The 12,093-nt window shown below is 60.2% G+C and overlaps 1 protein-coding gene across 2 annotated transcripts; it reads right to left on the bottom strand.

Moving 5' to 3' along the window:
* Positions 1-6,538: 6,538 nt before the first annotated feature.
* On the bottom strand, positions 6,539-8,147 carry DLX1 (distal-less homeobox 1). Of its 2 annotated transcripts, XM_075711182.1 has the most exons (3): positions 7,835-8,147; positions 7,116-7,315; positions 6,539-6,793 (listed from the first exon to the last, which is right to left on the bottom strand). In XM_075711182.1, exons 1-3 carry the CDS (start codon positions 8,145-8,147, stop codon positions 6,539-6,541), a joined length of 768 nt encoding a protein of 255 aa, XP_075567297.1. The 2 variants fall into 2 exon arrangements, with proteins under 2 accessions (XP_075567297.1, XP_075567298.1); XM_075711183.1 differs by lacking the exon at positions 7,116-7,315 and having other exon boundaries at positions 6,756-6,793.
* Between the last annotated feature and the right edge of the window lie 3,946 nt (positions 8,148-12,093).

Raw genomic sequence — 12,093 nt, 5'->3', positions numbered from 1 at the left:
TTGCTCCTGAGAGCTTGGGGAAAGTTTGGGGGCGGGGGGGGTGGGGAGGCAGCAGAGGGGCGAAGGAGGAGTGAGGGAAAGAGAAGCGGGGGGGGTGTTGGAGGACGAGAGAGGCGGCTGCAAAGGCGGCGGGAGGAGGGAGCGGGAGAGACAAAGGGGGAAGCGGCAGCTGCCCGCCGGCCCCGGCGCTGCCCCGGCGGCGCGGACGGGGAGCAGAGCCCGCAGCCGCCCCGGGAAACAGCAGGACCGGACCGGCCCGCACCTCCCCCCCCGCATCATCCCCCCCGCCGGCCGCGGGGGGACCCGGCGGCAGCGGCCTCGGCCGCCCGCTCGGGCCGGGGGGAAGGAGTTTCCCCGCTGGCGGGGAAGCGCTGGGGCGGCGGGCAGGGAGCGGGGCGGGGGGGGAAGGCGGCGTGGCCGCCTCCAGAGACGGGGGCACGCGTGGCGGGGGCACGCGTGTCGAGACAGCACCGCCGAGCCCCCCGCCCCCACGGGCTGGCAGGGGCTGCGCTCCCGGCAGCGCACGGTGCCTCCGCGGGCCCCGGGGGGGGGGGGGGGATGGGGGGGCGCTGGGACACCCCTCTGCCAGGCGACAAGTTTTGCTAAACCGCTCGTCCGGGATGCAAGGGGAAATCGTGGGCGCGGGACATCGCCGGGACGGGGACAGCACTCCCCAGCCCCGTCGTTTTTCCAAGCGCTTCTCGCTGTTTAAATAAACTTCCCCCAAAACAGCTGCCCCCACCCCGTACCCGCGTCCCCTCCCCGCCGTCCCTCCTCGCCCAGCGACTCCAGCCCGGTGCAGCGGTGCGGTGCGGAGCGCGGCTGGGCCCCGGGGGGTCGGGCAGGATGCCGACAGCGGCGCGGGGTCCCCGGGGCGGGGCCCTGCCCAGCCGGGGGGCGCTGGGCAGCGCTCCGGGAGCGGAGCACCCCGCCGCGGGACGCTGGAGACCGTGGGCCGCCCCTGTTGCCCTCCGCGCTTTCCCTCTCCTCTTGAGTTATTTATTATTTTATTACTAGTCTTTCTCTGCTGCCGGCTAGCAGCAGCTCTCCCTGGGCTGCCCGCTCCTGCTGCGTGCGTCGGGGTGCTGGCGCTTCCCGCTGCAGCGTCCCCGCAGCTCCCGGAGCCCTTCCAGGCTCCGCATTTCGCCCGCTGCCGGCGCGGGCTTGGGCTGCGGCTCACACGGCGCTGGGGACGGCGAAGGCACGCACCGTAGACGCAAACGTGTAGAGATGTGTGCGTTTGTAATCTCTTTTTTCGTCCTCTTTTCCTGCCCGGTAGGACCGGGGCAGGCGCCGCTGCCAGCCGTGTGCCCCCGCCCAAGGCGGCGGCTCCGCGGGGCTCTGCCGCCCGCGGCCGCGGGGAGCGGGGCAGCCGAGGGGCGAGAGCTGCCCCTGCCCCCCCAGCGCTCCGGGGAGGCTTTGGGGAGGGGGGGGGGCTGGGCCGATTCCGCCCCACGTCCCAGCGCCGACGGCCCCCCCCCCCCCCCCCGCCCCGTCGGGCCCGGCCCCGGGGGGGCGGCCGGGGTAAGTGACGGCTCCGCGGCCAGCCCGGTCCGGGGGGGGCCGTCCCGGCAGCCGCCCGGGCGAGGGGCACCGTCTGCCTCCCCGGCGCACGGGCGGGGCCGGCCGGGCTTGTGCCGTGGGTAGGCAATTTACTCATTTGCCCCGGTGAAAAGAAAAAGCACGAGAAATTCAATTAAAGCGGCTCTGGCAAAAGGAGTTATTTGAGGCATGAATGTCTCCCCTAAAGCTGCAGCAATCATGTGGCATTAGACACTTCCGGAATCCTATAGCCAACTTGAAAAATCCCAGACCCCTTTTTTCCCTAATTTTTGCTCTGATCTGTAATTTTATCCACATTTGCACTAGTTTGAGCATTCTGGCTCTCCCATCTGAAAGCCTGCAATTACTATATAATTCTTCGCAATTTCACATGTCCTAATATGGACTGTAATTTTTGCGCAAGACAATTTCCTGCTATTTCAAGCATCAACATTGTCAAAGTTGTATGTACATAATAAATGGGAATATCAATGCATAGTTTTTAGCATAACATCTTGACTCCTCGATAATTATATCCGTTCGGAGCCTACGCAGAATTAGCCTGAATTGCATGGTAACTGCTGCTGCTTTAAAATTTTTAAAAATTACTCATAATTTTCCCAAAGATTACCAAGATCTCGAGTGCACAATGTCATCAGCGTAATGAAGAGTAAACATTTATGCTAATAATCTGCAATTTTTTTCATCAGCTATAAAGACAGAGGCTATATAGCAGAAAATTTCAGTCATATTCTGCAAGAGCAGAGCTGCAAAAAGGCTGCTGCGCTCAGAGGCATGTGCATCTCTGGGGGATCTCAATCCACATTTGCACTCTCAGGATATTATTATTGTGCTCGGCTTCTTTTTTTCAGGGTTTTTTTTTTTTTTTTTTCCTCCCCCCCCCCCCCCCCTCCGCTTTCCTTCTCCCTCCCCGATCCTCTCCCTGTCTCTCGCACTCCCTCGCTCCTGTAACTTTCGTAGCAAAAAGCCGCCTTCGCTCCTTTGGTTTGTTGTAAAGCAAAGAGCTGTGCCCCGAGCCTCAGGGACTGAGGCGGAAGGTAAGGGCGGCGACACAGGCTCCTTTCCCGCGGGGGTAGGTGAGTGCACGGGGCGCGACGTGGACGGATTCCCCGCGCGGGCCGCGGAGGGGGGGGGGGGGGGCGCGCCGGGAGCGGCTCCGCCGTCCCGCTCTCCCCGCAAAACTTCCCGCCGGGAAGGGAGCGGGGCGGCGGGGGCGCCGCGCAGAGCCCAGCCGCGCCGGGGCATGCGGCGGGCCGAGCCGAGCCGAGCCGCGGCGGGGCGCGGAGCGCTGCGCGGGCAGAGCGGCGGCGGGGCGGAGCGGGGGCACTCGCCGCCCGGGGCTGCCGCGGGGGCCGGGGGCTGCCGGCGCCGGGGCGCGCTCGGTTGCGGTGCTGGCTTGGCGGTGTGTGCGCTTGTCGGTGCCTGGCAGAGGGGAGCGGTGCTGCCCGGTTCCCAGCCGGGAGCCGGGAGCCGGCGGGAGGGGAGGGCAGCGGCGCGGGGTGGGGGTGGGGGGGGGGGGACGTGGCACTTTTTGCACCGGCGTGAGAGCGGCGGCGGTGGCGGGAGCGGGGCAGGCGGCCGGCGGCGGGGAGAGCGGAGCGGGCGGCGGCGGGGATGTCTTATCCCCCTCTGTCAAACGAAGGGAGCAAATTCCGGATGCAAACGGGCTTGGGCTCTGATATTTGATTTTTTTTCTAGTTTCAGGGGCCGCTCTGTGCTCTGCAAATAGATTGACACATGCACAACATCCCCAGCCATTCAAGGGTGTTCGCAGGGACACTCCAAAGGGATTTTTTTTTTTTTTTTTCCTTTTTCTTTTTGGGTGGAAGATATTAAAGAGGTATCTGTTGTTTGGCAATTTTGCTAAGTCTGTCTTCATTACTTCAACATTGTGCATTTGCTAATTTGGAAGCCCCTTCCTATTGACAGCTCTGCTCCATACACCTGCAAGCAATTTGCAGAGCTCCAATATAGGAGAATTGCAGAGATGGCAGCTCGCACCTATTTTATTTTTTTTTTCTTCGCTTTTCTCAATGCACAGCAAATTTGGCTTTCAGTGCGTTATCTCTTTTGTTAATGCAAAAAGATTCCCTGGGCGAAAAAATTGCTCATAATTACCAGAGAGATGGGGAAACTGCATTAGAATAAATAAACCTGAAATTACTGTAATTATGTTGTGTTTGATGGGCTCGGCTTGTAATCAAGAAGAGAATACAGTGAAATGATGCTGACCCTCTTGGGTTTGCAGCTGTACGCGCACTTTGGGGTCTTTTTTTGCAGAAAAGAGTCATTTTGATCATCATTAAGCTGTGTGTAACCTATTTCAGAAGTGTTTGAAAATGAGGGGCACTTTTTTTTTTTTCCCCCCCAACAAGGAAAAAATATATCCCAAAATTGCATTTTGCCATTTACAGGCTCATCCATAAGGTTGTGTTTGCGGGGTGACAATTGTTAAAGGTATAATATTCGAAATCAGGACTTAATCATTGTAATGAGGTATTGTTTCAATATAAGCACCTTTGGATTATTCATAGTTTAATTAATATCCTCATTATGAAAATCTTCGAATCAGATATTTGATGAACTACTTGTCAGCAACAAGGCAGAATTAATTAGGCCTGTATTGAGATTAACATTTTCGAATGTACAATGATAATAGACTCTAACTCAAGACCGCCTCGCTGAGAGAAAACTAATAATTTCTCTATTTGAACTGTTAGCAAGGCGTTATTGAATTAGGAGAAGCTAATATATCTTTAAAGCGCTCCGAGCTGCTCGGCCACCCCGTTCCTGTCCGGTCGAAGGCGCTTGGTCTCCGGCCGCAGCCGCCGCGGGGGCTGCGCGGGTCCTGGGGCCGCCCCGCTCCCGCTCCCGCTCCCGCTCCCGCTCCGCTCGGGGCTCCGGGCTGCGCGGGGCCGGCCCGGGGCCGCGGCACGGCGGCAGACGCGGAGCTGGGAGGCATTTCCCGGGCCGGCCTGGGCGCGCCGCCGCGGGTGCGCGCCTGGGCGCAAACCGCGCTGCCGCGCAGCGCTGCGCGGGTGCGAGCGGCGGCGGGTTTCGGGGCGGGCGAGCCTTGCCCCCGCGGGGCTGCACCCCGCTCCCCCGGGACCCAGCCGGCCAAGCCCCGCCGCCCCCCGCTCCCTTCCGCCCCGAGCGGCGCAGGGCCGCCCCGGGGAGCGGGCGCGGCGGCGCCGGGACGGCTCCGCCGCCGAGGGGATGCGCGGCTCCGGCCGCCGGCCTGCCCGTCGGGGCGGGGGCCGGCCCGCCCGCCCGCAGCCCCCTCCCGGCCCGGGCGCCCTTCCCGGCCCCAGCCGCCCCTCCGCCCAGCGGCCCGCCGCACCCGGGGACAGGCTGCCCGGGCCGAGCCGCGCCGGCCCCGGCCCCCGCCTCGCCTCCCGGTTACCGCCGCCGCCGAGCGCCGAGCATGGCCCGCGCCCCGCGCCCTACGAGACAGGGAGCACGCGTGTCTCTTTTTCCAAACCATAATTTTACTGTCTCAAAGAAACTTTATAACTTATGTACAAAGATTTGTGTGTTTGTTTTGTTTTGTTTTGTTTTGTTTTGTTTTTTCCTTTTCCTTCCCCAGATACAAAGCAATAAGTTAACATTCTCAATATAAAACTAAACTTTGACATATAGAACACTAAACACAGCCGAGCTCAGTTTATCACATCTTCCGAGTTTCACAAGTAAAATGTCAAGATCTCAGTACACAAAGCATCATGTTTTACAGCCACACGAAACAGAACGGAAATAATAATAATAATAATAATAATAATAATTAAAAAAGGGCTAAATTTGTGCAACATGTTTACAGAACAATAATAATAATAATAATTAAGAATAAAATATGTACAGCGAGTAGCTCCTGCACGTCGGTTTGTGCATTTCGACTCCGGGCCGGCTTTCGGCGGGGAAGCCCCGCCGGGGCTGCGCGGAGCTGCGCGGCTGCGCCCGCCCGGCGGGTCCCCGTCCCCCCCCGCCCCCCGCCGCCGCCGCCGCCGCCGCCCTCGGGGCTCTCGTTCCGTCCTCCGCGCCTCGCTTCACCCCGGCAAAGCGCTCGGCAGCTGCTGCGCTTCCACTTCAGAGTACCAAACAATGTGCATTTATTTCCTTTGTTACGTACGCGAGAAATGCAACCCGCTCGGGCCAAACCTCTCCACGCCAGCGAAGTATAAAAGTTATTGTAAAAGTTAAAAATCGCATCCTTCTCCTGTGGTGATTTACGGGGGGCGGGGGGGGGGCCGCGGGACCGTGTGTGGTTTTGTTTAAAGTAAACTGTGCGTCCGAGCAGTGCGCTCAGCAAGCCGGATTGTCCGTTCGTTTCTAGCACGCTCGTAGTGGTAATTTAAATCAATAAATAAACCCCCTGTCTTCCCCTTTTAACAACAAGAAAAAAAAAAAATATACAGATGGCTAGTGAAAGGTACAGAAGACGTCGAGGGAAAGCAGCTCTGGAAATCGTACAGCTTCCTTCCCCCTTGCAAGCGGAGAGACCGTCAGATCGGGGTAGTAAATAAATGACCTACATTTCAACAGACACAGACAGACAGACAGGACAGAGGAGAGGGCTTTTCCCCCCGCCCCCCAAACATCTTTTTCTGATTGTCCCACAAAGCCGCGGCCGGCGCTCGCTCTGCTCCCGGGCTGTTGCGCGGCGCTCGGGGCCGCTCGGGCAGCTGTCGGCGCTGGGAACCGGCCCGCATCACATCTGTGCTCCCCGGCACCCAGCGACAGCGCAGCGGCCGGCTGGCTGGGTGGGCAAGAGGCCTCCTGTTTGTTTGTTTGTTTGCTTGGGTTTCCTTTGTGGTTTTCCTCTCTCTTCCCCCCTCTTTTTTTTTTTTTGTTTTTTTCCTTTTTTCCCCCCGTTCCTTTTATTTTACTTAATTTCTTTTTTTTTTTTTTTTTTTTTCGGAATAATTTTAATTCTTTTCGGGACCGATAGTGCTTGCGGTAGGGGAAAACGGGTTTATAATCACATCAGCTGCGGCTGCTGCATAGCTTCTTGGTGAGCCGAAGGATACCACGACGTGTAGCTGGGGATGTAGGTTCCCGGGGTCCCCGACGAGGCCTTACCGGAGGCGGAGGTGGTATTCCACACCGGGGGCACCGGTGGCGAGCTGCCCGAGAGAGCCCTGCCGTTGGTCAAGGCGCTGCTCTCCAGGGCGGCCCCTCCTTGCTTCATCAGCTTCTTAAATTTGGAGCGCTTGTTCTGAAACCAAATCTTTACCTGCAAACGGGAAGGGGACAGGGCTCAGCATCCCTCGGTACGGTCCTGCAGGCCCCCCCCCCCCCCCTCCCCGGGACCCCCGCGCCCTGCAGCCCCCAGCTTCTCCCCCTTATCCCCCCCCCCCCCCCCCCGCCCCCCGTGGCTGTTGTGCCCGTTGCCATTTTGTGATGCCAAACCACCCGGTAAGGATCCCCACCCCCACCCCCCGTGTCGCTCCGGGCCCCGTTGCCCGCGGCTGTGACCCGTCTGCATCACGCGTGGGGTCTCCGGTGGGGGACAGGGGGAGGACACGGGAGAGGGGCCGGCTCCTTCGGAGCTGTACCTGGGTCTGGGTGAGTCCCAGAGAGGCTGCGAGCTCGGCTCTTTCGGGGAGAGCCAGGTACTGAGTTTGCTGGAACCGCCTGTTCAAAGCCTGCAGCTGCAAACTGGAATAAATAGTCCTGGGTTTGCGGATTTTTTTCCCTTTCCCATTAAAGCGAACTTCCCCTCCTTCTACCACAGTGCTTTTCTCGGATTCGGCCCCTACAAACCACAAACGATGCAGAATAAATAATAATAATAGCAGCAATAGTAATAATAGCAGTAACAGCAATAGCAGCAGCAATAGTAACAATAACAGCAGCAACATCAACAATAAGAATAATGAGGAGGAAGAAAAGTGAAGCTCGAGTAACGCTAACAAAGGCTCCGGGCGATTATGGCAGCCCAGGCTTCTTCCCAGAGAAAGTTTGCTATTTTTACAGGCTGCAGTTTAGGTTTAATTACCCTTAATTGCATACATTGTTTATAGCGCTACGCAATAAATAATTACGAAGACTAATACTTGCACATCTGGGTTGATTTCTTTTCCAGCCGGGCATTGTGTGCTCTGTGTACTGCTCCCCTGTGATCCTCAGCCTCTCCTGGCTAATATTTTGTAATTTAATTTAATTCCCCCCCCCCCCCGATAGATTTTTTTTTTTTTTTTTTGATACAAGCAGCCTCCCTCCCTCCCTGCCTTCCCTCCCCCCTCCCCCCCTCCCCAAAGCCGAGTGCACCTACCTGTCTCCTCTAACCGGGTCTGAGTCAGGCTGGAGCTGTTGGGGTAGGACTGCACTGAACTGATGTAGGGGTTGGTCGAGTGGCTGCTGACCGAGTTCACATAGGGGTAGCCCAGCGGTCGGGAGAAGGACGAAGCTGTGCTGTACGAGCTGTCAGGCTGAGAGTGGCCCGCGGAGTGTAAACAGTGCATGGAATAGTGTCCGTGGGACATGGGAGAAGGAGACATTTGCTGGCTGGGCGGCCCAAACTCCATAAAGACAGCCTTCCCTGAGACGGGGCTATTTAGACTCTCTGGCATGGTAGTCATGGTCATTTCTTGTCGCTTGGTCTGTGTGTGTGTTCTCTCTTCAGCTTGCCTTTTTGGGGTCTGTTGTGTTTCTCAGGACAGGAAAGAACCCAATTTAAGCGGAACAGGGTTTTTCACTTTCCATTCATAAGAAAATGGAGTTTGTCTCTTTGAAAAGTCTAAGCATGATGCTGTAGATCTACACAAACTCGCCTAAAAGCTTTGACTCAGCCAAGCCTATGAATATTCATGAGCTGGCGGAGCTGATTGGTCCGCCGTCTTGCATAATCGCTTTGGATTGGTCCGAGGCGCTCGGGGCTCGCCCGGACCCCGGTGAGCGCGGAGAAGCCGGGCTGGCAGCGCCGCGCGTCCCCGAGCGCCGGCCGCACGCCCCGACGGCACCGGCGGCACCGCTCGGCGCCCGCCGCCCCGCTCCGCTCCGCTCCGCGCCGCTCCCCGGCTCCGCTCCCCGGCCGAGGAGCCGCCCGGGCCCGCCGCTCCCATCGCGGGCCGCCCGCTCCCGCCGCCGGCGACGGGGGGCGCCGAGCCGGGGCACGGCGGGAGCAGCGCGCCGCCCTCCGCCCTTCTCCTCCGCCCCTCGCCGCGCAGCGGCGCGGAGGGGGCGGCAGCCGCGCTCCGCCGGCCCGGGTGGGCTGCGGGGGTGCCGGCCCGCCGCCCGGGCCCCACTCCGCGCCGCGCCGCTCCGCTCCGGCAGACAAAGCGGGCGGCCCCCGCCTGCCCGGCCGCGCACACTCCGCGGGCGCGCAGGGGCTCTCCGCGCCGGCCTGCGGGGCCCAGCGCCGCCCGCACCTCCCGGAACGCGCCGCTCCGCTCTTGCCGTCGTTGTTCTGATAAGGGGGAAAAAAAAAATAAAAAACCCCAAACCCCAAAACCCCAACAAAACCCAACAAAACAAAGATCGCCCTGGACGAGCCAAACGGCGCATTTGAGCTTAAAATGCAAACTTCCGCGTGCGTGAGCCGTAAATGAGGTGGGACTTGGGAGATCCTCCCCAGAAAGCCCACGATGAATCCCAAATTACTTTGTTAGATAATTAGAAAGTGTTGATAATTATTTCTTTCATAATTCAGCGGTGTGACTGTAACAGGAAAATGATCTTGTGAAAGTTCACACGTGCAGATGTATTAGTTACTGATTCATTTGATTAAATGCTAGTCTCAAGTGCTCTGATCCACAGCTGAAGGCGGCCCCATTAGCATAACACTGATGTTTAATTTTCATACGCATAATTAGCCATATATTTAACACTAATAGCAACATGCAGCCTTTCAGCGTTAAACAGCCTGGGATTTGATCTGGCCTGGGCTGAACTTTCCCGGTTACACCTAGGCTGTCTAGGGTGCGCAGTTATCACGGCACCACATCTATGTAATCAAGCACATTTTGGCAAAGGGAGAACACCAATAAAAGTGAACGTTCAAAGCAAATCGCGGCGCTGATGTCGTTGGCGGTTTCAGAGCCGACCTGCCTTCCCCCGCCGCCGGCACCGGCACCGGCACCGGGGCACCCCCGGCAGCGCCCGCACGGTGTTCAGGCTCCGTCGGGCAGCGACGGGCCGTGAAGCAACCGGCTCATGACTGCGCAAAGCTGCCAAGACCGAGCCCCTCTGCTCCTGGTCTTGGTCCTGGTCTTGGTTGTTTTGGGTTTTTTTTTTTTCCCCCCCATTTTTTCATTAGTGGCTCTGTCGGTTTTAATTGCCCATTTCCTAACGCCTCTTTTACTTCCTGCCCCCTCCTTTTTTTTTTTTTTTTTCTTTTTTTTTTTTCCCCCTGGTGTGTGTTTTGCTTGCGATGCGCAAAGTTCGTTTTCACCAAACCGCGGCGGCTTGGCGCGGGAAGGGGCAGCAGCGGTGTGTCCCCCCACGGACTCCTCGGGCGGCTCTGCCCCCCCCCGGCGATGTAAGTGACCCCCCGCGGCGGCCCTGCGCGCTTCTCCGAAGGGGGGGACGGGGCGCCCCGGCAGCCCCGGCGCCTTCGCCGGCCTCCAGCCCGGCGGCTGCGGGGCGGGGGGGGGGAGGCTGCTCCGAGCTCGCCGGCTCTGCCGCCACCTCCTCCGCTCGGCCGGGCGCAGAAGACTCCCGGGGCGATCCACAGTCCCGCCGGCCGTCGGGCCCCGCAGCCCGCCCGGAGCTCCCCCCTCGCGTTAGCCAAAACCCCGCGGACCGCACGGCGCGGCTCTGCTCGCACCCGTCCTCCGCGGCAGGGCCGCCGCCGCCGCCCCTCCGTGCGATGCCCGCCCCGGGCAGCGCGGCTTCGGCGGGCGCGGAGGGGCCGCCCCCCCCCCCCCCCCCGCGGGGGCGATCGCCCCGTCGGGGCTCTCATCGTGCTTGCCCGGCGAGACCTCCCGCGGGAAGGGCTTGTGCGAGGCGCCGGCCCCCCCCCTCCCAGCCCAGGCGTCCCTCTGCTCTCGTTCGTAATTAGGATTACGGGCGTGCGCCGCCAATGCCAGCGCCTGGCCGCCGCCGCTCCGCAGCGGCCGGTAAAACCCGCAGTCCCGTCAGAGTTACCGGGGGGGCTTCGGAGCAAACAGCGACTACGAGGAGCTGCCAGCGGCCCCCACCCCACCCACGCCGCGGTGGGTGCGGGGCGGGAGGCGGCGGCGGCCCGGCGGAGGGGCAGGGGACGGGCAGCAGCTTAGCGCCTGCGGTGCCATCCAGGGGCTCCCGGCGCGGCCAAAACCCCCGGGATGCCCCCCTGGCGTGCCCCCGGGACGCGCGGGACCCCCAGCTGCCCCCAGCCCCCCCCTCGGAGGGGACAGCGCGGCCGGGCGGCGGGAAACAAAATATACCCCCCCCCCCCCCGGGCAGTGCCGGGCCCCCCTCGCCTTCCCGCGGCCGCAGCGCGCTGCTTAACCTCTGCGTTTTTGTAAACTTGTTGGCTGCATGGTTTGTTTTTTCAGGTTTTAGGGCTTTCCGAGCTCCTCTCGGGGCGGACGGAGCTGAGCGGCTGCCCCGCGGTGTCAGCCGAGTTCGGGGGGGGGGGGACGGACGGACGGACAGACGACACGCTTTTTGAAAAGATGCTGTGAGAAACTATTAGAGCCGACAGCTCGCTGTACTCGAGTGCAAACAAGCAGCAGATTGTAAAGCTGTAAGAAAGCTGCTTCCTCCTGCCCTGAGCCGCTGAGGGAGCCGGTGCGGAGCAGCCCCGGTCGCCTGCAGGCGCCTCCGGCCAGCCCTCGGCACAGGACCGCAGCCGCCTACATTTACGGGCAAGTTATTTGGACCAAAACCGCACCGCTGCTGCCGCGGGTCTGGGGTACTTCTGGATGTCACTTGCTTATCTCCAAGGCTATCCCGCATTTCACAGGACCGGGTCCTGCTCCGGTAGCCTCTAAGTGCCAGGGCCAGGCACGTCCGGCCCGACGGGACGGTCAGCAACCGGCTAATCGCAAATCAAAGCCTCCATCCCCGGCAGGCCCAGGACAGGACCGCAGCGAGCGCGGGGCCAAAGAGGACCCGCACCTCATGGGGACCATCAGCTCCAAACTCCGGGCAGGAGCTGGGGCTCGTCCTCCAGACCGCAAACTCCTCCGTTTCTGTTAAACGCTTAAATTGCGGAGTGCCTCTCCCTTAACTAACGTGGGCACTGCAGAGCTGTGATTACCCCAAACCGGCTAATTCTCCAAGCAGGGCAATTATTGATCTCCAGAGAAGCGCGGTTCGCATCTCATTTTTAATCACTTTTTGTGCCGTGCAAGGAGAAATTAGCTGAGGCAGGGTAGGGGAGAGCTGCTGGGACGGCTGCGGGGGGAAGAGGCTGCTGCCTCTGCCTGCCACCCTCGGGAAACTTCTTTCCATCCTAGTAGAAGTTACAGCCTGGGCAACAGCACTGTGCTAATCGCAGTGAAGACAAATTGACTCCATAGCTCAGCTATAAAGGGAAAATACCACGTTGCTCTGTCCTCTCAGCTGCACTGCGACCGTGTCATCCGATACGTGTTTGTCCCGCGG

The sequence above is a fragment of the Pelecanus crispus genome, chromosome 5 (assembly GCF_030463565.1).
Source record: "Pelecanus crispus isolate bPelCri1 chromosome 5, bPelCri1.pri, whole genome shotgun sequence".
Lineage (NCBI taxonomy): Eukaryota > Metazoa > Chordata > Aves > Pelecaniformes > Pelecanidae > Pelecanus > Pelecanus crispus.
This window is presented reverse-complemented; position numbering and strand designations above follow the sequence as displayed.

Coding starts and splice junctions, on each gene's coding strand:
- DLX1 (XM_075711182.1), bottom strand. CDS start 8,147: ATGACCATGACTACCATGCCAGAGAGTCTAAATAGCCCCGTCTCAGGG. Junction 7,316..7,834: donor GACCCGGTTAGAGGAGACAG/GTAGGTGCACTC, acceptor TGTGGTTTGTAG/GGGCCGAATCCGAGAAAAGC. Junction 6,794..7,115: donor TGGGACTCACCCAGACCCAG/GTACAGCTCCGA, acceptor TCCCGTTTGCAG/GTAAAGATTTGGTTTCAGAA.